This window comes from Lampris incognitus, chromosome 6, assembly GCF_029633865.1.
Source record: "Lampris incognitus isolate fLamInc1 chromosome 6, fLamInc1.hap2, whole genome shotgun sequence".
Classification (NCBI taxonomy): domain Eukaryota; kingdom Metazoa; phylum Chordata; class Actinopteri; order Lampriformes; family Lampridae; genus Lampris; species Lampris incognitus.
The window spans coordinates 10,176,006-10,202,196 of NC_079216.1; the positions used below are offsets into that span (position 1 = coordinate 10,176,006).

The 26,191-nt window shown below is 40.8% G+C and overlaps 1 protein-coding gene across 1 annotated transcript in view; it reads left to right on the forward strand.

Moving 5' to 3' along the window:
* Window positions 1-454: 454 nt before the first annotated feature.
* anln2 (anillin, actin binding protein 2) overlaps window positions 455-26,191 on the forward strand; it is a 41,391-nt gene continuing 15,654 nt past the window's right edge. Inside the window, exons 1-10 of the mRNA XM_056281735.1 lie at window positions 455-548; window positions 718-885; window positions 3,158-3,253; window positions 7,479-7,657; window positions 7,908-8,000; window positions 9,987-10,068; window positions 17,832-19,181; window positions 19,652-19,989; window positions 22,872-22,969; window positions 24,350-24,479. Of these exons, the coding sequence (XP_056137710.1) occupies window positions 455-548; window positions 718-885; window positions 3,158-3,253; window positions 7,479-7,657; window positions 7,908-8,000; window positions 9,987-10,068; window positions 17,832-19,181; window positions 19,652-19,989; window positions 22,872-22,969; window positions 24,350-24,479 (2,628 nt within the window). The remainder of the gene's footprint in view (window positions 549-717; window positions 886-3,157; window positions 3,254-7,478; window positions 7,658-7,907; window positions 8,001-9,986; window positions 10,069-17,831; window positions 19,182-19,651; window positions 19,990-22,871; window positions 22,970-24,349; window positions 24,480-26,191) is intronic.

The window sequence follows — 26,191 nt, forward strand, 5'->3', positions numbered from 1 at the left end:
ACGGTGCCTCGCTGTATTTTAACGAAGTCCGTTTTACTTTCGTCTGGAGACTGTTGACACTTGTACCAAAGGTTTATGTTTATGTTAACGTCGCCAATGTTGTTACCATCCAAGGTTAAAACAAAAACAAATTACACATTTGGATACAGCCCCTAATTATAAGATGGCCGAATAAGTGCTATACCAAGCCAGCCCAAGCGTTTTTCCCATTTCATAGTATTGCTAACCCGTAGATATAGGTCAACGTCTGATTTGTCATTTTCAGTGTCCCCCAAAAAAAACCTTCACCTCTTGGGTTTTATTTTCACAAAGGAACCGTCTTCGAAAAATTAGTTCGTTTTGGCTCACAGTTAGCTAATACATACTGATTGACTTGAGGCATTTTGTTCCACTCTTGACTCTCAATTGCCTAAAGGGCCAGTCTCATGTTCTGTTCTTCTGTTTATAGCTGAGCATGGAGTCTGGGGAGTGTAATGGTGGTGAATTGACTCTGAAAAGACAGCGGGCACCTCTGTCAGACTCTGAAGATAATGTCCTCTCATCATCAGGTATGTGTATTGCCTGCACTTCTATTAGCCGAATTGTGAGGTCATGCTGGTTTTGGTGCATGAATAAAACATGCCCATATATTCTTAGATATTTGCAATTATTCTTGGTGGGACTCAGGTCTTGCATAAAAGGCTTCTGATATTTTATCTCTTCCATTCTCTGTGGCAGGGATGAATTATGGCCAGAAGCGTCAGCGCTTGGAGAGAGCTGGTCTGGAAAACTGCAGTCCCAAGCCGTTGTCATATGGTCGCCTAGCTAAGCAGGAGGTGAAGCCAGATACACCGGTCATCCAATCAGTCCGTTCTCGAGTTCAGCAACTCGCCCAGAAGCGAGACGGTAAAACTGGTTCATTTTTGAAGCAGGCTTAGGGGACACTGTATTGTATGTATCTGAAAGAACTTATCTTGAAATAAGTTTCACTCACTCAGAGTATATATTTACATATTTGTTGAATAGTGGTGGCTTTGAAAGAAAACCAATATAAGATAGCAACCAGTATAAGATAGCCACTCAATTCTAGGTTTAAAATAATCTATGCATTGAGGTAAGGATGGTTAAAGTTCCCATCTGATGAAAATCACATTTTTAACCTTGTTAATATGTCCATGTGGTGTTGGGGTAATGTTACAAGACATATCAGGAGCAAAATAAGCAGTCAATGCCATGAGCCATGAGTCATGGCTGAACATATCTGCTTTGAAACTGCAGTGTACCAAGGACAGACTCGAAAAACAGATTCAATCAGGCAGGATTTCACACATCACAAACCTAAGGAACCAATCCCGTTAACAGATGGGTGGTGGTTTACATGTCATTATTTGCACCCGCTTCAGCATGCAAGCCAGAGCAGAAGCCAGTTGTAGCTACTTATAATTTTGCCAGCTATAAGTTTCACTACTTTCAAAACGATGGCAGGGACGTGTTTTGTTTTAGGCTGCAAATTTACAAAAGGAGAAACAGTGAGCCTTTGTTTATTACCAAAGTATCCAAAAATGTGAGAGAAATTGGTGCAGTCTATTTGGAAAAATCATAATGTCCCAGCCAAATTTTCAGAGAAAACCCAGGTTTGCAGTAGCCATTTTCAAGAGCACTGTTTGAAAATGTATCATGAAAGCAGATGGTTTTTGCCACAAAACTTATATTGAAGCCTGACGCCGTGCCATCCATTTATCCTGGGGACACAGCGAGTATGAGCCAATATGTTGTTCAACCGGTATGTTTATTTTTTCTTTCTCTTGCTCCAGAGACTGTTAAGGGTGAGACTAGTGAACCCAGTTGCAAGAGACGAAGGCAAGTAGGGAAAAGGGGTTTATTGAGGATGGCAGACTAGGCAGGTGGTGGAGAGGTTTTGTGTCGAGGTAGATAGCAGAGCTGGGCTGCGCCAGACTGGCAGACGAAGGTGCCAGCTTGGCCCCAGCAGGCGAGGCAGACAGACAGGCAGGCAGGTAGATGAACCGGAGAGTGGCAACACTAAACACAACGAAAAGGCGATTAGATTCACAAGCAACAACACCAGAAAAATACTGTGAAAGATTTGCCGAGCGCATGAGACTAACGTAGTAGCTCAAATAACGATCTGGTGATGAGTGGTTGAAGAGCCGGGTTTCTTATATTGCTGGGGTTGACAAACTTGATGGAAAGCAGATGTGTGGCTAAGCTGGTGAGGTGAATGTTGGCCAGGAGAGAGAGAGACAGAGAGAGAGAGTGAGAGAGTGTGTGGCTGGCTGGCTGGCTGGCTGCAGGCAACGTGGACGTGGAGGGCGCGAAAGACTTTCTATGGTGTTCAAAGCGTTTCTTTATTATTATTTATTATTATTAGCTGATTGATAACGTATTCAAGCCTAAGGTCATGTTACATTGTAGAAGCGATACATAAAATACATCACCATTCTGATATGTCCACTTGTACGTGACCCTGTCCAATTTGCTCTTTTTCTTTAGAATCGGTTTCCAGTTCATACATACTATATGGCGGAATTACTCCTATATTACCACTTGCTGAGTGGCGGGGAGCTGCAAGCGAGTGGTGGAGGGTTGGGAGGTGGGGGATATTTGAATTGAGGATGGGGATAATTTGCATATTCATAGATTCTGGATTTTTTTTTATGACGGAAAAGGAGTAGATGTAATTTTAAGAATTTTAACAAGATAATGGGATGTATTTTGTAGAAAAAAAATGCATCAGACAATGACTGCTGGAATAGGCCCCAGCATCCCCGCGACCCTGAGAGCAGGCTAAGCGGTTAAGATAATGGATGGAATTTATTACATCAAACACCATTTTATGTCTTAAAACATGAAGGGTTCTATAAGTTTTTCCATACCTGTTTCTTATAAGAGGAGTGGAAAACTAAATGAAGCATAGCTTCATGTCTGTCAGTCCTGTTACTGTGTGCGTTTGACTGTGCGATGCTTTCATAGTTATACACAATCTCTTACAGATGGCTTGGTTAACTGTAGTGGAGACATGATAGCATATGCAAGATTGTGTGCAAATATCAAGGTGCTTGGAAACTTGTAATAGTTTGGTTGGCAGCCATAAAAGCATTTATTGTAAACAAACTTTCTATGAATTACAGTGTGTAACATGAGACACTTGTTATTACAGGTGGGCCTGTTTTCACACAAAAGTGCCTGTCAGATCCTGGGACTGACACCGCATCAGTCATCATCCCAGACAAGAGCCTCAGAGAACATCTACTCGGTAAAGATAGTTTGAAACACACACTCATACACTCCTTCCCTTGAATAAAACTCAGAGTAAATATTAACTGGAACAACTTGTTCTACTGGTAACTTCAAACTGGAAAACAAGAAAGATGATTGTGAAATGCCAGACATGAATTAAAACCACAATAAAAGCTAAAACCACAAAAATAAAATGGTTTAAGCAAGTCATCTACAGTTGAACTTGCTTAAAATGATCCTGCTGGGGGAGGAAAAAATAGTCAACCTAAATGGATCTTGAGATGACGAGGTTGTTGTTTGGTACTTACAGTATGGGGCTTGAATTAACTGATAGGTTGTTTAGTACTCTAAGCACGGCAACCACACATTTATGTTACAAAACAATTAAAGAAAAGCTTCTTGTACACTGTTCTTCACTAGAAAACAAATGTATTAAATGGTGTTGCGACCTCAACGAGTCTTATCAGACAAACAACTCGTTTTCTTTGCCTATTGAAATGTCATTTAATAAAATTGTTTACACGCCAACCTTGGGGGTCGCCCCGGGTTGTCCTCTTTTTGGAGTTTGCATGTTCTGCCCATGTCTGCGTGGATTTCATCCGGGTGCTCCAGTTTCCTCCCACAGTCCAAAAACATGTAGGTCAGGTGAATCGGCCGTGCTAAATTGTCCCCGTGTGTGTGTGTGTGTGTGTGTGTGTGTGTGTGTGTGTGTGTGTGTGTGTGTGTGTGTGTGTGTGTGTGTGTGTGTGTGTGAGAGAGAGAGAGAGTGAGTGAGATGGACTGCTGGCCTGTCCAGGGTGTATCCCCACATGCCGCCCAATGACTGCTGGGGTAGGCACCAGCACCCCTGCAACCCTGTGTAGGATAAGTGGTTTGGATAATGGGTGGATGTTTACAAGTGAAGAAGACTTGAGTGCCTTTTTTGTTTTGTTGCGATCAACCCGTGGTCTACTCCTTGGCACATGTCTGCAATTCGGCTGTGCAAAAAGCTCTACTGTTTGAAAAATAAAAGATATAACTAGGTATGCACTGATGGCGCTTTTTTCCCTTTTTTTTTTTTTAGACCAAGTACTTAGATTTGGGTACTTGCCAATACTGAGTACTGATATGAGTACCATTACTGTTCTGTCATTCTTATGACAGGGTGCTGAGAGAGGAGGTGTGGTATTGTATGAGGAAGTCTGGAGTTGCAGAGAAGTATGTAGGAGTGGTGCAGGATATGTATGAGAGCAGTGTGACAGTGGTGAGGTGTGTGGTTGGAATGACAGATGAGTTCAAGGTGGAGGTGGGATTACATCAAAGATCGGCTCTGAGCCCTTTCTTGTTTGCAATTGTGATGGACAGGTTGACGGACGAGATCAGGCAGGAGTCTCTTTGGACGATGATGTTCGCGGATGACATTGTGATCTGTAGCGAGAGTACAGATCTTGGACACTGATGCAAGGGGGGCCGAGCTCTCTTTAGGGCCCCCTACACACACACACGCAAAAGCACAACGAAACATGGACAACTATGCTTAAATGTGTCCTCTGACACGTAGAACAAATGCTTGTCAAGTGGCATTCAACTTACCTAAGAGAAAAACTGTTTCACTGTTTTTTATGTCGGCTACTTTGTTCTTGTAATTTATTAGGTTCTTGTTTGTTTTCTGGCACTGCTGGTGATTTCCTGTTCATACATACAGCTTCTAAGATTTACGGCTAGCATTTGTTCACACATGACATGACGGGGCCTTCTACCTTTTATATCATAAGCCATGGCATCTGTAACTTTTAACATTATTTTTATTGTTTCAGCATTCTCGTTTTTGTTTTTTTCCGTACCACAGCTGACAATTGATTTCATCTTCTGCATGGACTGAACAAAGCTGTCTTATTTCTAGGTCAATTCACTTTCCAGACTTTTGTAAAAATTTTCTAAAATTCTCTTGCCTTAGACAAATGCCTGCCATGAACAAGTTGCATGTACATACATTCCTTATGATTGATTGTAAACTTTAAGTCAACTTGTGTATCACTAAATCAAGTTAAATTGTATTGAAATACAGTTGTACTGACGGGACCGATCTAGTTAAGAGGGTTCTCGACAAATCGCGCCTTGGCTCATCCAAGGTCTAAATATATACAAGTTTTATTGGGACTTGGAAAAAAAACCTTGAGTTGTCTGGGCACTGTGGTCATCAGAGTTCCACTTCAGTGGAGTGGATTGTAAAAGTTGTTTTATGAAATTGTTTGAGAAATTATTTGACTTCAGCAATAAGCTTCTCAGGCACAGGTTTGCAACTCCTCACAATGCAAATTGCAAAGTACAGCCAGGATATAGCTAGCAGCCTTACCTAGTCAAACAACCAATAGAATCTTAATCCATAATAGCAGATAACCAGTGCTAAGCCTGGGCAATAATTCAGTGCTGTCATTTATGGTCTTTCAATGGCATTTTATTTGGTTGAAGTTCAGATATTTTTTTTGTGATACACAATTTTTTTGTCTAAAATAAAATTAATGATGATGACAATATGTTGTCTAAAATTTCTCACAAAATGAGGTCTGAATTTATTGAGGGAGTTTTATTTAAAAACTAGTTTTTGTTTTGATGTACTTTATCAAAAAGTTCAACCTCATAAACTTCAGTTGGATTCTTAAATATGGTAGTTTTGCAAATGTAAACAGATAATCGTGATGTATTCATACCATGTAAAATTCCCTATAGTTATCGTGATGTGATCCATATTGCCCAGCATTAACCAGAACAGAGAAGATGAGGCGATAATAATATTATTTTGTGATATGGGGTGTTTAGTCCCTCATCTCGAACCTAACTTCCAATCCTGAGCTGTGCTACATCTTTTCAGTTGACATTAAAGATCAATGTGTAATGGTAGTCAAAAATTGCTGTTATGCTTTCACATAAAAACATGCTTGTCCATCAAGGTTGTTGATTAAAACTGCAAGATTTTGCATTATTTTATCCATTTGAAAGGTGAAGACTGTGGCGATTCTGTTGGATAGTCAGTCAACATTACAGTCGAATGGTATTCCAACATAGTTCGTTGTAGGAGTCAGAGAGAAATGGACCAGTTGACACTGATTATCTTGGGCTACAAACAATATGTAGCAGCCGTTGTGGCTCGTTTTCCATCAGCTCACCAGTAAATAGTCTATACCCATGGGGTGCCCTGGCGGCCGAACGGTTACGGTGCCTGTTGAAGGTTTTTTTTTTTTTTTTTTAGGGGGTTGTTCCTTATCCAACGCGAGGATCTAAGGACAGGATGTTGTGTTGCTGTAAAGCCTCTTGACAAATTTGTGATATTGGGCTATACAAGTAAAACTGAGTTGACTTGCCACATAACCACAATGTCCCTGGTTCGATTCCAGCCAGGGACCTTTTTTGCATGTCATACCCATCTCTCTCTCTCTCTCTCTCTCGTTTCCTGTCCTTTGTTTCATTGTCCACTATCCCATAAAGGCAAAAAATCCCCCCCAAAATTTAAAATTTTGTGATCATCAGACCAAAGTTAGGTGGTTTAAACATCATCAAACATCGTCACATTGTTCTACAGTTACATTAATCATCTCTCTGCCGGAAGAATCGCCACATCGGCATCACATTTCAGTCTTTATTTATGCTGGAGTTGTTTCCAACACATACTACATGTTTGCCACTATATCAGTGTTTGTCCTACCCAGTCAAAAAAATTCAACAGCGGTGAACATAAACTGGAGAGTATCTCTCAACCATGGTAAAGATGACAGAATTATGCACCCTGACTCTATGGTCCAGATGGTTAAAATAACGATTTATTACTGGAGAAACGTTACGCACCGCAGCTTCCAAAAAAACAAAAAAAACAAACAAAAACTACTGCTCAACTTTTTTTTACAAACATAAAGAATTAAATTTTTAGTATTCTGTACATGTTTTAGATAGAACTATGATTTTAAGATGCATTTGCTTTGCAAATACCTGATCTGAATTGCTACGTCACTTTATATCTACCATTTCTTTGTTTCTTCCAAGAGCTTTCTGTATAGGGACTAGGACAATATCCCTCTTACAGTTTTAATGCTTAAGAAACTATATTTTAAGTGTCAGCTTACACAGAATACAAATCCACTGTTACTCAATGCTCTTGAAACTCGGGTTCTGGTATTGGGGATGTTCTGTGAGACCAGTTTCCTATTTTAGCTTGATGTCAGCTTGTTATCTGATTCCATATTTTCATGTATGCCTCATTTTTCTAGGAGAGGGGGAGTTCAACCAACGATTGGAGCGATTCAGTGCCCCTGTCTTTGAGGATAGTGCTACCTCCAGCCCGACAGGCTCCTGCCCCCGTCCCCGCTCCAACTTTGTATCTGACATTCAGCAGAAACTCCAAGAAAGTGTTACACCAAGCTCAAAGCAAGCCTCCCGTATACGCCAGGTCTGTGAGTCTATTTTGCTGGGAATACATTTGCAGCTTTATATACTTTTTCCTCATCCAAAGATATTAAAGTGCCAATGGACTATTGTTTTGGCTTGGAAATGGAGTAGATTTCAAGCACTTCTGTATATTTTTTTTACTTGCTGTTATGTGTTTCAGGTGTGTGCAGTTCTTTCTGTAATGTAGAAGTCACCCATTCTCCAGATTCCTGTACAGTTTCTGTCTGATCTCTTGTTTTTCTACCAATCAGGAGAGGGAGCAGGAGTTGCGCCTGTTGCACTGTCAACCAATAAGTGAAAATGCCTGGCTCAAAAGACGCAGCTCTGACTCCTCATTGGTGGAGGTATGTGTGGCATGTCTCAAGTTTTGTTCAACTTTCAAATCTAGTTGTCATGACTGTTGTTTTTTTTTTGTGTTGAGTGGTTCAAGTAGAGTTTAAATCAATGGGCTCGATTTGCCTTGTATCATGGTATAGGTCAGGGTTACGTTGTACTTTATTGATCCATTTGTTACAATTTGCAACACTTACATTTCTCAAGTGTTTGACATTTGTCTTACTAATGAGTAAGTAAGTGAATACAGTGATGGAATGCTTAGACCTATGGGCATGGTTTTATGAATGTGTCTACCTCTCCATTAGCTACTGCATCGGCTACTCCCTCAGCTCTAAATGAATATTATAAATCTACTGATTACATATAGAAAACAAGTGGGGATATATTGCAGCAATGTGCAAGTCTGGTTGAAACCTTAGCCTCAAATGTCAGCCATGGTGTCAAAAGTTAAAACCACCACAGTAATCCATAAAATGTACGTAAATAATGATTTTCAGAATTTTGGCCCGTTTAAAAGAAGAAAAAAGTGTGAAAGTAGTTGCTATAGATTTTGATATGCACATCAGCCTGTGTGAATCTTAGCAGGGGCGAAACACTTCTGCCCCTCCCTGCTCTACCTGGATTCTACGTAAATGTGACAGGAGAAAGCATTGGCCTTTCTTGCAGCTCCGGGACGTGAGTCTGATTCTACCAGATATCTCTGCACTCTTGTCACTTTCTGCTGTTATGTTGGGTGACATTTTTATGGCACTGAGCGTGGATGGGGAATTCTGTCCTTGCATTTAGCAAACAGAGAAGGGGGATAACAGAATGAAAAATATTGTTGGTCGAGAAAATTTGCTATTCACGTGCCCCTATTTTTTTGCCTTTTTTTTTTTTTTTTTTAAAGGAGGTTCACCATCTAAGTCTTTTGTTTGTGGTTAGTGAGTTGGTCATTACAGACACTGTCAAAGACAACGCGAAATAAAAGCTGACTTTTTCCCCCCTTATCTCATTGTATTTTGCACCCATTCAACAATGTATGAAATGGCAGAAATGTAGTTTTTTACTTATTTTACACCGAAATCAAATAACCTTCCTCTAAAACGGCAACGTTTTTGTGCTTGTATCACCAAGTCCGAGTAGGCAGGGAGGCAACATTCCAGATAAAATGTTTTGCGCCGTCCAAGCAAATCCTGAAGGATCGAATTACAGCCAGCCCTGCATTTTGTCTGCCCTAATATGCTGTTTTACTTGTAAACACATCACATTATGGAAGCAAAATACACTCTGAATGCTGTTTCATGTGGTCATCAGAGTATTGCCATTAAGACATTGTCAATGACTTTATCAGACATTAAGTTACTTGGGCTATCACTTAATGACATGAATGCCAGTGCATATTTTGTCACACCCATTGAATGTCATTATCACGTTGTGGTGAATTCATCAAAATGTAATTTTTGGCCATTCTGCTGAATTCTACACCATCAATTTCTTTACCACATAGGTGACTGGGTACCATGGGTTTATTTTATTTGTTTTCATTTGTGTGTGTTCCTTATCACTACTGTGTGTTAAATGTGTTTTTGCTACTGTTTGTGTGTGCGCATACAAGAAATGTCCTTCTCAATTAAAGTTTCTAAATTCTTAACTACTATTTCCATATTGTATTGAGCTTTTTCTTCTTCTTTGCTGTCCATGTGCCTATGAATAAACATGACATCATGGGAGAACAATATATTCATAAAAAATGACTGCATAAAATTCTTACTTTCTACTGTTTTTATTTGCTTTAAAATTGTCATTGTAACCTTTTGATCTATTACAGTAAACTTGGATGACAATGCATGCTTGCTCATTTTTACCATATCAATTGACAGTTAAACTATATTATATATATATATTATTTATCATATATTTATCAGACAATAACAGAAAACCAAGCTTTGCCCTGCTGCTTGAATTCTCTCCAAGTTATTCTTAAACATTGATGCCAGCATTATTCTTTCCAGCAGGTAGATGCTGAAATAAAAGATGGTAGCTTCTCTGAAGCCCTTGTATCGAGTGTACAAAAAACACCGGTGAAAACTACAGGTAAGACCCCTCTGGCTGGAGCAGTTCTTCCCTGCACTGTTTTCATAAGTGTAATGAATGCCTTTTTGCCACCAGATCTATTACACTGGTAAAGTTTGTTCTAGAGCTTGTGGACTGCATTAGAAATATTTAATTAACCTTAAAGTGAAATCTGGGCTTAGAAAGAATTATAAATTGATGTATGAGCTAGGCTTGGGCGATTGGACAAATATATCAGCAATTGGTTGTTTTTTTTTCGCGCGATTTTTGTCCTTTTCTTTTGCTAACTTAATGGTCTGCCTCCTCAAGACTACTACTACTTTCGGCTGCTCCCGTTAGAGGTCACCACAGCAGATGGATAATCCGTTTCCATCTCTTCCTGTCCTCTGCATCTTCCTCTGTCACGTCAGCCAGCCTGCATGTCCTCCCTCACCACATCCATAAACCTCCTCTTTGGCCTTCTCTTGCCTTGCAGTTCCATGTTCAGCATCCTTCCCCCAATATACCCAGCATCTCTCCTTCACATATGTTCAAACCATCTCAATCTTGCCTCTCTTGCTTTTTCTCCAAACCATCCAACCTGAGCTGTCCCGCTAATATACTCATTCCTAATCCTGTCCTCAAGAATTCAACTAAATTAATAAAAGCAAATGAAATAAAGTAAATAACCTGTAAAGTGCAACTCAAAGCGTGCACGAATAGGAACTGGCAATTGGAGTTGGGCCATATGCACGTTCTTGTTGCACTGATTTCTAACAAGTCTCTCACAAAATAGAGCAGTGGCTGCAGTGACTAAATGACAATTAAGCCATTTTTAGTGGTTGCTGTTTGATCGATTGGTGCTGAAAAGCAGTGTCAATTCATAAATCATTTGAGAACTGGACCAAAAACTGTATGAAGTTGTGCACCCTGATCTTTTCTTCTTTTTTTTAAGATTTATTTATTAACAGCGCACCAATTAAGTACATTGTCATTTTTGTTTTAAGTACAAAATGCAACAGAAAATTGTACAGAGGAAAAAAGTACAGAGAAAAGGTAAAGAAAAAAATAAATAAAATAAACCCACCCCATCCCAGGAATGGTACAATCCTCAACATCATTCACAACTTCAAGTCCTATAAAGATATGCTAAGGAAAAAAAAATACACAGCAGTTCTAATAAGTGAATCAACTAAGTGGCTTTATTGAAGGGAGAGAGTCCAAGAAAGAGCCCCAAATTTTATGAAATATTGCAGGTTTTCTCCTGACATTGTACAGAACCTTCTCTGGAATGCAATATGAAAGTTCATTCAGCCAGTGTTTTAGTGGTGGTGAGTTTTCTGATTTCCAATTTATAAGGATAATTTTTTCCACTGCTGTGCTGACAAGTAATACGAAATACTTCTTTTGGTGAGTTACTGTTAGCATGTCGGCTTCACCCAATAACCAAATCCTGGGATCATATGGTATTTCATACTCTTATGATATCTGAAACAGTGGTTATAATGAACTTCCAAAACTCTTCCATGTAAGGGCAACTCCAGAGCGTATGGAGCAGATTGCCTTCAGTTATCTTACACCTCTGGCACATGGCGGATATATTCCCATCAATCCTGTGTAGCCTGTGTGGGGTGAGATATGTTCTGTGAAAAATATTAAATTGCATTTGCCTATATTTTGTCGAGAGTAGAACTGTCTGAGATCTTTCCAAAATATTTTGCCAATCAGGGTCACCATAGTTGCATTCTAAGTCTGTTTCCCATTTGTGTTTAATAGACAACCTATCATAGATTGGTAGATTTCTATTTAGAATGTTGTGTATTGAGGATATCAACCCCCTAGCAGAGGAGACTGGTATGTTAAGCAAATGATCCTCTGGGGGTGATTCATTTGGAATAAACGGGAAATCTATAGAATTGTCTTGGACCCAGTTTCTGATTTGAAGGTATTTGAAGAGATTGTGTCTTGGCAAATTAAATTTGGAAGATAATTGTTGAAATGTAGACAGTATATTGCCACTATATAAGTCTCCAACAGTTTTGATCCCATTATTGACCCATTTCTTTAATGTTCCATCAGCTATAAGATTTTGAATGTTGGGGTTATCCCATAAAGGGGTCTTTCATAGTGATGAGATATCTATTCCCAAAATTGTGTGGGACTCCTGCCATGCCCCAAAGGTGTTCAAAATTATGGGGTTCTTTGTGATTAACAAGAGGCTTTTCTTTGTGCCCAAGAAAGGAATTATTTTCAAAGGAGTAGTATTCAGCTCATGTTGTTCTATAGATAGCCATCTGACCTCATTACTCTCAGCGTGCAACTAGTCCAAATTGGCCAGAACTGAGATGCCAGATAGTAGCATCTGAAATTGGGACGGTTTAAACCACCTTTAGTATAAGGGGCCTGGAGAGTAGAGAGTTTTACTCTAGGGATTTTATATTGCCATAAAAATGAGGTAATAGCTTTGTTATGTTCATTGAAAAAGCTCTTGGGGACTCTCAGTGGGATACACACAAAAAGGTAGGTAAGCTTTGGTAATATGTTCATTTTAATTATGTTCACTGTACCAATTAGGGACAGTGGCAAGTTGGTCCATCTCTGGGTGTCTGTCTTAATTTTCTCCAAGAGATTCAAGTAGTTGTTTTTGAGCACTTTGTCATGATGTTTTCTGATGTTTCAGCCCAGGTATTTAAAACCATAAGGACATACCTTCATTGGTTCAGTGAGTGTTCTAATGTTCAAGTCTTGTGTGTTTAAGGGCAGAATCTCACTCTTAGATACACTACTATATGTACAAAAGTATTGGGACACCTGGCCATCACACCTACAGGAGCTTTTATGGCATCCCATTCCAAATCCATAGGCATTAATATGGAGTTGGTCTCCCCCCCGCCCCTTTGCAGCTATAACAGCTTCTACTCTTCTGGGAATTCTTTCCACAAGATTTTGGAGTGTGTCTGTGGGGAATTTTTGCCCATTTATCCAGAAGATCATTTGTGAGGTCAGGCACTGATGTTGGACGAAAAGACCTGACTCACAATCTCCATTCTAGTTCATCCCAAAAGGTGTTCGATGGGGTTGAGGTCAGGGCTCTGTGCGGGCCAGTCACGTTCTTCCACACCAAACTCACCCAACAATGTCTTAATGGACCTTGCTTTGTGCACTGGGGCACAGTCATGCTGGAACAGAAATGAGCCCTCCCCAAACTGTTCCCACAAAATTGGAAGCATAAAACTGTCTTAAAATATCATGGTATGCTGAAGCATTATGATTTCCCTTCACTAGAATAAGGGGTGTAGCCCAACCCCTGAAAAACAATCCTATACCATAATCTCTCCTCCACCAAACTTTACAGTTGGCACAATGCAATCAGACAGGTAACGTTCTCCTGGCATCTGCCAAACCCAGACTTGTCCATCAGACTGCCAGACACAGAAGCATGATTCGTCACTCCACAGAACATGTTTCCACTGCTCCAGAGTCCAGTGGCAGCATACTTTACACCACTCCATCCGATGCTTGGCATTGCGCTTGGTGATGTAAGGCTTGCATGCAGCTGCTCGGCCATGGAAACCCATTCCATGAAGCTCCTGGCGCACAGTTTTTGTGCTGCTGTTAATGCCAGAGGAAGTTTGGAACTCTGCAGTTATTGAGTCAACAGAGCATTGGCAAATTTTACGCACTATGCGCCTCAGCACTCGTTGACCCCGCTGTGTGACTTTACATGGTCTGCCACTTCATGGCTGAGTTGCTTTCATTACTAAACGCTTCCACTTTTCAATAATACCACTTACAGTTGACTGTGGAATATCTAGCAGGGAAGAAATTTCACAAACTGACTTATTGCAAAGGTGGCATCCTATGACAGTACCACGCTTGAATTCACTGAGCTCTTCAGAATGACCCATTCTTTCACAAATGTTTGTAAATGCGGTCTGCATGGCTAGCTGCTTGATTTTATACACCTATGGCAATGGGTCTGAATGAAGCACCTGAATTCTATGATTAAGAGGTGTGTCCCAATACTTTTGTACATATAGTGTAAGTTTATTTTGTATCTTGAGGCTGCACTATATTATTGTAGACAATGAAATAGTGGAGGGACCAAATTAGCTGGGTCAGTTAGGTATGTTAAAACATCGTCTGCATAGAGAGATATTTTGTGCTCAGAAGTATCAACTTTGATACCAGAGATGGCTGTATTGGCTCGAATGACAATAGCGAGTGGTTCGATGGCGATCGAAAATAACAATGGTGAGATTCAACACCCCTGTCCGACCCCTCTAGAGAGCAAGAAAGCATCCGACAGGACCCCATTAGTTAAGATTTGAGCCTGAGGGGCATTAAAAAGCGTTTTGGTATATTGGATGAATCTCTCCCCAAAATTCATGGCTTCTAGCATTTGAAACATAAAGCTAGGCTCGAACCTTTCTAACGCCTTCTCAGCATCCGTTGATATTATCAGCATGGGTTCCCTTTTCCTCTGTGCATAGTCCGTGATATGAAATAACTGGTGGACATTGTCTGACCCGTGTCTATTTTTAATAAATCCTGTTTGATCAGGATGAATTATCTTCGACATAATGTCTTCTAATCTGGTAGCTATTAATTTGGAAATAATCTTATAGTCGGCGTTCAACAGGCTTTGAGGCCTGTAGGAGTCACACCTCTGTTGGTCCTTACCAGGTTTTGGTAGCAATGTTATAGTTGCTAATTCTAGAGTGCCTGGCAAAGTTTGATTGTCCAAAGCTTCTTTAATCATACTTGTTAGAGGAGACAACAGTTTGTCTGAAAATGTTTTAAAATATTCGATTGGGAAGCCATCTGGCCCCAGGGCCTTATTATTCTGCAATGACTTCATGGCCAGGAGAACTGCCCCCTCAGTTATTTCAGCATCCAGTCGATCTTTATCTTTTGCATTAATCTGAGGAAGAGGTAAACCTTCCAGAAATCGCCCCGCTGCAATATTAGTGGTGTTGTGATCTGATCTATACAGTGTTTCATAAAACTTTTTGAATGCAGCATTGATCTCCCACCGGCTAATCGGGGATCTGCACTCATCAGTAGTTATTGAGTGGATAATTTTATCTGTTTCTTCCCTCTTAATCTGCCACGCTAGCAGCTTGCCAGTTTTGTTTCCATACTTGTAATAGGAGTAGTTGGTCCTAGCTAAAGCTGCTTTGGCTTTGTTAGTGCATAAGTTATTGTACTGTATCCAGTTCATGGTTAAAGACTTTAAAATGTAAGCTCTTTTAGTTTCAGAGTGCTGTTGCTCAAGTATTCTAATTTCTTCATCTAATTTTGACAAGGCTTTTATCTTTTCTTTTAATTTATGTGCACTGTAGGATAAGGTACATCCCCTCATAAATGCCTTGAGAGCCTCCCAAATATTTGCATGGGAAGCTGAATTCAGATTGGCCTCAAGGAACAAGTCAGTTTGGGAGCTCATAAATACAATTAATTCTGGGTCTTTCAGCATAAGTGTTTTAAATCTCCATCTCTGAGGGGATGGTTGTACAGGCTGCGTTACCCAGGTCATCTTCAATGGATTATGATCTAATAGTGCAGCAGCCAGGTAAGAGCAATCCTTTACCATGGTGAGTATATTTTGGGGGGCTAAAACATATCTATTCTAGAGTAAGAATTATGTACATTAGAGAAAAAGGAGAACTCTTTCTTGTTAGGGTCGAGAGTACACCAAATATCACATATCTCTTATTTCTTTTATGCCGCAATTCAATATTGAAGCTGCCTTAGATGGTGTAAGTGCCTTGGGCAGTGAGCAGTCAATAGCTGGGTTAAGAACCAGATTCAAGTCTCCCACCAATAAGGCAGGGACCCTCAACCGCCACTAGTCTTAGAAGAAGATCATTAAAGAAGGCTGGGTTGTCATCGTTGGGACCATATATATTTACCCGTGTCCCCCCTATTCATATTCAAAACACAATCAGTAAGTGCACCCTGATCATTTAATAGCATAGTTGTGTTATCCCCACTTGTTAGTTCATTTGGAGGCTGCAAGGAGAGGCATTCTTACCTGATCCCATTGGACCCCCCCCCCCCCATTCATGCCGGACAGCTGTTGAGTCTGTCTTTACAGCTTATTGCTTAGCAGAAGATCTCAAGGTGATTTGTTTTGTTTGATTGAAAAAGAGTAGCCTATAGGCTGTAATGTTTCAGTAAAATTAGATTTCCACAATAATGCTTGTTCAAATTGGTAGTGTTGGAATCTCTTGCCAGCACTAGTCGTTTGCAAAGACAGGGTGCGAATATATTGAAAATCGCTGATTGTTGGGCTGAGGGTGACCAGTAAGAATTTTTTTTCTCCCCAAATGTATCCGGCCAATTACCCAACTCTTCCGAGCCGTCCCGGTTGTTGCTCCACCCTCAATCTGGGGAGGGCTGCAGATTACCACATGCCGCCTCTGATACATGTGGAGTCACCGGCCACCTGACAGTGAGGAGTTTCACCAGGGGGACATAGCGTGTGGGAGGATCACGCTATTCCCCCCAGTTCCTCCTCCCCGCCAAACAGGTGCCCCGACTGGCCAGAGGAGGCGATAGTGCAGTGACCAGGACACATACCCACATCCGGCTTTCCACCCGCAGACACGGCCAGTTGTGTCTGTAGGGACGCCCGACCAAGCCGGAGGTAACGCAGGGATTCAAACTGGCGGTCCCTGTGTTGTTAGGCAACGGAACAGACCGCCACGCCACCCAGACGTCCCGTCAATAAGAAAATTTTGACATATCGCCCAACCCTAGTATGAGCAAGTGTTAATCTAGAACACTAAAGTCACTTACTTTAAATCCCTTGTGCTGATATTTAGGAGGCCACATGCAAAAACCCAATTGAACAAACCAAAACACAAAAACCCAATTCAACCACTTACTTATCCCTGCATTCAAAGACAGACCATCAGGCAGTGCTGTCATACATTTCCATAAACTTGGTTCCATATGGCTTAGTTGGCTACTAAACTGCAACAACCAATGAGAATGCCAATGTGAGTGTGTGTGATAATAATAACCGTAAGTTAATGGGACAGCCGACACTGCTAGCTTGAAAAACAGCCCGCTTAGCAGGTCAGAAACCAAACGCCTTTTAGCAAACCGCTGCACTGGCTACCAAATTGCAACAACCAATAAGTGTGCCAATGAGAGTATTTCATTGGGGTTCTCAAGTAGATCCCAGATGTTTAATTCAATTAGGACCAACTGGGTCAAACTAGTCAATGGCAACTCTAAAAGTCCATTACCATATAAAGCTATGATACTTGGACACTGGCACTCCTTACCATTTCCTAACAGACATGCTTATCACCCTCTGTAATTTCTCTACCTCAGTGACAAAAATCAAATATGCTGTCAGTGGTCATATTATATGTGGCAACAATCCAAATTGCAAGCACCACAATTTCAGTTTTCCAGACAATAGCCCATCAATACTTATAATGCCTTCCACAGCAACCTTTTTCCTCTCGCAGCCTTGTTCCCTATCACTTGAGGAAGTGATGGGGAGCAAGGCTTACTGGAACTCGTCTAAAATTTGGATACATGTCTGTATGAGTGGTTTTTTTTTTGTTTTTTTGCTAACTTGTATGTTCCATTTCTTTTTTCAAAATGATACCAAACTGTTTTATTGACCTCGCCCACTAACTAGCATAAAATCTCTTGTTCTGTCTACCCTACAAGATTCCCATACCTTTTTGATTTCTGTTGGCATGTTACAATTATTTTGTATCAATTTCAGTATCCATTCCAATACCTTACTGTTGAGATGTGAGACTGTGACTGTTCCACAGGTGACAAGTTGCCTTGTGACCACCCAGCCCATGCTTCATCTTTAGAGCTAGAGAGCTGCGATGAATGGCAGATGGAATGGAAGGAGCCAGATGCTTCAAAGAGAACAGGAGAGGGAGAAGAGAAAGAGCAGGAGGCATTTGTTAAAAAGTTTCAGCAGGAGCTAGGAGCTGACCAGCCTGAGGATCAGAGTGCATTAGAGCTGCCTCTAGATGAAGAGCAGAGCATGTTTAAAGTCCGTTTTAGTGAAAATTTCACCACAAGGAAAGCTCTAGGGGCTTCTGTATTAATTGAAAAGGGAATGTCGGCGTGTCTGCCAGCTGATGAAAATGAGTGTGACTCTTATGGTGACGAGGGAATTGAGCCTTCGACTGATGAGGAACTGAGGGTATGGCGATACCCTCCGGATATGGAGAGTAGGGAGGTGGAGTCTACGTTAGCTGGGGAGGAACAGGGAGGAACATTGTACACTGGAAAAAATAAATTGGAAGCATCTACATTTGAAGAGAAAGGGACGGTAAGCGATGTTTCAGACCATAGTAAACAGTCTGACATCCAGATTGGGGAATGTCTAAGGGATAATATCAATGATGAGGTTTCTATGTTTCTTGGAACCTTTGAACAAAAGGAAGACATGGACCTCACACCCAAGAAGAAACTCATTGTGTCAGACATTAGCTCTTCAGTTTACTCAGTGAAACATCAAAGGGCCCTTGTGCAATATGTGGAACCTACCATTTGCAGAGAGCAAGGAGAAGTAGAGCCACATAAAACGGATAAAGGACAGACAGAATGTGCTGATCTCCAGGCGATGAACCAGGATGAGGACACAGAACTATGCACTACAGAAGAAGTTAAAGTTGACAATGAGACTCAGACTGGCGATATAAAACATGAAGAGATAGATCTGGAGGCAGAGGTGACAGTTCCACAAAGCACATGGCAGCAGACCGGACAGTCCCATGAAGCAGATGTTGCCCATGTTTTGACGAAGACATTGACAGGGGAAAATGTGGCTGATTTAGCGCAACCAATGTTGGAGGCTCAGGCCTCACAGCTAGCCCACCCAGCTGAAACTGATAGAGGGAAACTAGCTCAGACTCTGAAAGAGGCTCAGACATCAGAAGGACATCAAATGGCAGAAAAAATGGAGCTGGATGCTGTAGGTAGAGGTCAAGGTGACCGAGATAAGCTGACATATGAAAGTCAGGTGGAAGAAGTACACCATACAAAGAGAGGCAGAGGAGGACTAAAGAAAGTTACATTTATCCTGGAGCCTGAGCTAATCGATGACTCAACCTTGTCTGAGGTGAATACGTCTTTTGAGCCCAAGGGAGAGGCTAGTTTATCAGGTGAGATGAGTTCTGTTGATCAAGAAGACAGGCTTGAGCACCATCACTGGCTTTGGCAACTTGGGTGGGACAGCTTGGTGAAGTATCTTCATTTGGTGTGATGTACATATTAGGCCCTTGTGGTAAATTCACTCACCGGGTGTGAATTCAAAGGAGAAACATAATTGGCATAGTTTTGAAAATGGTAGAAACTCTGTGGTGGTGAAGAATTGTGAGAAATACACATCTGAATGTAAGCTATTAAGACATGAAGCCTTTATAGGTTCAGAAGCACATAACTCAGCAGACAAATGACTGAATGCAAATATGGCATAAGCTTAAAACACTTTGTTAGTCATCTTTCATTTGTTCACAAAGGGTGGTTAGTCTTGAATGCTAAGGTGTTTGGAAACCACTGAGCCAGGTGAAATTGATGTCCTTATTATTTTCAGGGAGTAACTAAATACAAATTGGGATGTTTCTTTCTACAGAGACTGAATTAAGCTCTCATGATGAGACTAACACAGCCGAGATGATTGACCGGATGTTTGAGGAGGTGTTGGAATATGCTGGAAAGATAGAGGGGAAGAGGGATGGTGAAGACACTGAAGACCGGGATAGCAGTATTGGCACTTGCTCTGGAGATAAGGACAAGATGGACACGGAGTCCGAGAAGGAAAGAAGTGGGGAAGAAGAAGAGGCTAAAGAGGAAGTTGGGCATGGGGAGGATACACAGCCTGACACCACTGGGGATGAACTGCTGACTTTCCCTCCCAGTGGCATCCTCTCCCCTCTTAGCAAGTCTGTAGAGGCTGTGGTCACTCCTCTGGTAAGACCAAACACACATCCCTTTCCCTCAGATGCTATCAAAGATTAATCCTGGATCAGCATTTTTGTTTTCAGAAACCTGATAAATTCAGGACCTACAAAAACGTTTTAAAGCTACAACATGTAACTTTGGAGAAATTACCAAGAATGAGCTAGATTTTGAAAGCACACAACCAAAAAAGTCCAAACCTCTCTTTACTTCCTCCTTCCCTCCCATAACCCCTCCCTCCCAATGTGCATGCATGTTTGCTTAGCATAATTGTCAAAACTTGTGTTGTCACTGATCTACACATGCAAAAAAAAAAAAAATTTGGAGGGAATTTCTTAGTTACGCCACCATTGTTGTCGTGAAGCATTTATAAAGTTAAAGATTTCTATTTCCAAAGCTCAAACACTTAGTCTGTCCACATCCTAAGGATGCAAAACTTCCCTTAACTCAGGGTTCAGTCCGTACTTTGGGATCATTGCTTTTCTTCCCCCCTCCGCCCCCAAAGTTCACCGGGGAAAAAAAACAAACTTTTTTTTAATGTGATTTTTATTAAACTCTCAAAGCACTGGGACCTTGTGCGACCAACTTTGTCCATGATCTGTAAGAACTCTGGGAAGACAGTATAATGTTTCACAGTTTATTATCTGCATGGAAAGTTATTCTTTTAGCTGCACCAATATTGGACCTCATTAATGAATTGATGTTGAGATTCTGGGTTTATTCAGGCACTACGTTTTTTCTGAGACAAGCTTGAGAGCTAAAAACTCCCAAGTGTGAGGCGTCCAGGTAGCATAGCGGTCTGTTTCGTTGCCTACCAGCACGGGGATTGGTTCGATCCCCAAGTTACCGCCGGCTTGGTCAGGCGTTCCTACAGACACAATTGGCTGTGTCTGCAGGTGGGAAGCTGGATGTAGGTGTGTGTCCTGGTCGCTGCACTAGCGCCCCCTCTGGTCAGTCAGGGCGCCTGTTCGGGGGGGAGGGGGAACTGTGGACTAGCGTGATCCTCCCATGTGCTACGTCCCCCTGGCGAAACTCCTCAATGTCAGGTGAAAAGAAGCGGCTGGCGACTCCACATGTATCAGAGGAGGCATGTGGTAGTCTGCAGTGGAGTAGTGACCAGGACAGCTCGGAAGAGTGGGGTAATTGGCCGGGGGGGAAATTCCAAAAAAACATAATAAAGACTCCCAAGTGTATAAGAACAAATTTGTGTGTAAGATAATTTCATAATTGAACTCGATTGTTCCTGTGAAGTAGTTTTCCTTCTTATAGCCTCTAATTTGTAAGTGCAGTACATCGCTATTTTCATTTAGCCAAGGTAAGAAACCTACTGTAAATGGGACTTCACCTGAAAACTGCTGAGTTTGCATGTCAAAATGTATGCACAAAGCTGATTGACAGCCAGGAGATCCACCCCTTCCCTTTGAGCTTCTCTGATTGGTTAGAAGGGCGAGGCTTGCTGTGAAATTTCAGAATGGAACTAGAAGTGTGCACTCAGTAGAGTGCAGATCCCCACCAGGCATATCTCCCCTTCACCAGTGCTCGGACTTGGCAAGGGAAGACAAATTTATTTGTATTGCACATTCCAGCAGCAACGCAATTCAAAATGCTTTACATAAAACATAAAAGGCATTAAGAAAAGCAACATAAGACAATAAAATGACATTTAAACACAAATAAAAAGAGTAAAAGTTAGAGTGCAGTGTAAGATGATAATCAAAAGCTTCAAATATTAATTAATCGTAGACGGTGGCAAACAGGAAAGTCTAGCCTTTATTTAAAAGAAATGAGAGTTGCAGCAGACCTGCAGTTTTGTGGGGGTTTGTTCCAGATATGGGGTGCATAAAAAACTGAAAGCTGCCCCTCCATGTTTAGTTTTGACTTTGAGGACAGAAACTGCCTCTTTTTCACCTACCGGGAGAAGGAAAAATATGAAGGCATGACCTGTGTATCTCCCCTTCTCTGGTGCTTGGATTTATGCGAAAAACCAGCTGAGGATTTAGCACACAATTGCTGTATAAAACAGGTTTTTCAAAGGTTTTGAATCACCACAACCACAAGAAGTCCTTTATCATACATTCATAACTGTGCACAAAAACTATTAGGCTGACAGGCCCAGAAAAAGTTTGCTATCCGACCATTTTGGTCTAACCTTATCCCTGTCTTTATTTTCATTATGTAATAAAGCTGGGTAAAACGTTTATGGTCACACACTCTACGGTTGACTCGGATCGAGCAGTGACAAGAATATGCAACACTTTCTGACCTGCAACCTAGAGGAAGTTGTTCCTTTATAACTTTTGCATTTTGTTGAATTATCAAAATTCTTTTAATAACTTTTGCTCATGTTGTTTGCCCAATCTGAGTCAACCATAGAAGTGAGTTGCACATGCACACCATTGACTTAGACTGGGCAGCGACAGAGAGCAGCATTGGTAGAGCAAGCTAGAGGGTGAGTGAAGAGACGGATTGGCAATAGCGAGAATCGTTTTTCGAATGTTTTTGATCACTGCAATCACGAGAGGTAGTTCATCATACAGTCATAACTGCACAAAAAAAAATTAGGCTGATAGGTCCAGTAGTTAGCAAGATTAGCCGCCGACAGACACACACACAAACCCACACATACATACACGTGACCAAACACATAATCCCCTCCAGGCTATCTGCCTGGTGGGGATAATAACTGTACTGGTACTGAAATCTGGCTACAATAGACTGAGTCAGTGTATCCATTTTAAGATATATTTCAGAGCAAAATTCAAACAAAAAAAATCTTACATACTGTAGCTTTAAGTTGCCATATTAACATCACTTATTTTAGTGCAGTGAATGGTGGAATGAGTTTCTCTTGAGTATCCCAAAAAGTTGAAACTGAGATTATGTTCCAACCACAGAGACTGGCAGCCAGTCAGCTGTCCACCCCCACATCTCTGCTCCTGACTCCAGAAGAGTTAACCGCCATACCACCCGCTGACTCTGCCCCTCTGTACAGGTAATGTCAGTACCAGCATGATCACTTGTGTATATTTCTTACTCCCCAATTTAACTATTAATCCTGAGTCCTATACAGTATATGATTGGTCAGATGTAGGACCAGGCTTATCTAGTTCCAGGACCCAGGGCTTTAATACCTGAGCAGCGGAGCATTCTTTATAGTTTTGCCGTCATAATCACCAAATGCTACCTTGACTGACACTGGCTGTCCCCTTTTGAATGTTTTGCAAAAACCGCTTTCATCATAAATGGCAATTAAGCTTTTGTCGCTCAAATTTATTTTTTTTTTAAGTTGGTTGATTATTTATTCTGGTCATATTGTACTGAACTAGTGGCCCAAAAAGTGACTGGTGGTTTCCAATCACTAATGGTTCAATCGCTGAATGATGTTACTTACCTAAATAAAGTAAATCTTTACATGATTACAAGCATTGATAGATTGAATAAAAGGGGTGTCACCAATTTTGGAAAAAAAAAAGGTCAATTAATGTAAACAAAATGTTATGCACATACTTGATAACCAAGTATAAGTCAAAATTTATCTTGATTTGTCCATCTTACCATCTTATTTATTTATCCATATATACATGTTATCGAAATGGCTAGTATTTGTCCTGTGTATTGGAAATATTATTGTATTTGTATAATCAGCAGGTATTTATACTATTGGGCATACTTTAAAGGATAATACTGTTTTTTACTACCTGGGTCTTATTTTCATAGTTTGCTATCGTGCATGTCCGCTATGATATCATATTACTCAACAGGCTTCATTGCAGAGATATTGGACACGGGACCACCGCTGGACACAGCTTAGGCCAAAGAATACAATCCTTAAACCTATCCTTTAAAAAAGAAAAGAGAAAAAAACTAGTGCCTCAGTTAGACTGTGTACATAATTTCCCATTCTCTGATTTTTCAGTTGCACTGGCTCAGTAGTTTGTCAAAGGTTACTGCTACCTACAGTTAAATATAGGCTTGTCATTCCTTCAAGTTGAACCAGGAAGTAGCTCTGCAATGTGATGGGCCATTGATAATATGGAACATTTTAAGTAATAGCTTTGAACATTAACTTTCATTTTTACTTCCAAATATGTGATTTAGATAATTGGGTTAAATTGAACTTTTTGAACCATGTCTGATCCTTATATTCTGTGGCACCATAAAGCTGTTGTAAAGCTTTGTCTAGTGGTGTTCGCGTGGCCAAGATCTCCAGAATGATGCTGGTCAGTAAAAAATATAACCACCATGAATTATTGCAAAAATTATGACAATAAGACACACATTATTAAAAAAAAGAAGGTCCAACTTTTCAAGTTATACTGTGAGTTTGATTTTATAGTCCTGGATATGATTTTGGTCTGTTTTTCGTTCACAGTATTGATGCTTACCGAACCCAGAGACGAATTAAGTTGCCCACCATTCAAACTGTGACTCCTGTCATACAAAGGCAGGCCCCAGAGAAGTCCAAACCTCAGCCCTCTATCAACACCAAGGACAGGATTGCGGTGTGTAATAACATTTTAACTGTTTATATTTGTTTCTGAGTACTCGTCAGTGCTGTTCTTAGACTGTTTGGATAATCTGTTTGTGCCCGAGTATTTAAATTCAGGTTCAGGAAGAGATTGATATTGTTGAACTGTGCTCTACACAAGTTAGCACCAAATTTATTATTTATGTGCTATGCTGTATTCACATGTAGACAGTAGACAGAAAACCAGATTGTTAATGTTCCTATGAGACAGCAATGTATAGTTCTGCCTCTACCAGTGTTGAATACTGTATGTGTATGCCACAACTCCCGAAGGAGCCTTCAATCAAAAGTATACAATTTTCTCAATGTTAGCTGTCATGCCATGGTAATAGGACAAATCGGATGGGTTTTTTTTTTTTTTTTTTTAAGGATATGGAGCAACTTGTGCTCTTTGTAGAACTGCACCCAGTTCTTTAGACAAAAAAGGAAAAAAAAGATTTTTGTGATTTAACAAAATTAAACAATGGGTGGAAACTGATAAGCACTGAACTTAAAAGTTCCAGGTGGGTGACTTTTTTATTATTATTATTACGTTCGATTGATATTAATAATCACAGACTGAAATACTGACTCATGGGTTGATTCATAATTAGGAACCTCACTGGGAAAATAATTTTAATCAAGAACAAAGAGTTTTCTGTTTTTCTTTTGACATAGTGAAATTTTCTCCAAAGTTGGCATATCGTACCAAATCATGATGGCAACGTTTTTCCATATACAATCATTGCTTACTGCTGCCGTTGAAAGATTTCTGCAACAGCGGCCTGTTTTTATGGATGCATTCTTAAAATTTAACTTATGTTACTGGCAAATACCTGGGCAAAACTGTGTCCGTTGGGGATATTTGTAAGGCCCCCTTTTTTTTTATTGTTTGGAGTGCACATACAACACCTGGGTTACTGGGCATATTTCCCGAAGCATGCCTCACTCAAGGAAATGGGCATTTGTATAGAGTAATTATTTGTTATCAAACACTGTGGATGCGCGCGCAGCTTGGCTGCAGGAAGAACGTTACCCAACCGTTGATTACCATCTCGGCTTGGTGTGAAGACGGCTAGCGAACTTCCGATACGTTACAGCGGTTTGATTTTAGTTTTAAAATGTTTTCCGCCTGCTACAACAGCTTGTCACCCAGTGATAAGACCAGTTATGCTACGAAATTAACCTTGGTGAATGGGATACGTCTTGGAGATCCATATGCTTTAGGCGTAGGTCAGCACCACCGTACATCATGTATGCACTGTAAGAGCCGAGACAGCTAAAACGAACTTAGTCAAACAGGTAATGCTCTACAACGACAAAGACTGTCCCATGTAAATGCAATAGATTGGGGAAGAAAGAATGAGGACACAGCCAGGAAACAATACACCGCAGTAATGAAAGCACATCAAAACATCGACGTGAAACTCTGCAGTCTTTTTGTGCGTCCACACAAACTGCATCTTGCGGCATCACCAGATGGAATGGTAAACTGTACCTGCTGTGGGAGAGGACCTGTGGAGATTAAGTGCCCATACAAATACTGTGATGGTCTGACAGGAAGCAGTGCAGACACACAGTTTTGCTTAGACAAATCACTACACCTCAAGAAGAACCGTGAATACTACCTCCAAGTTCAGCTTCACATGTTTGTATGTGACGTCCAGTACTGTGACTTTGTGGTTTGGACAGAGCAGGATGTAATTA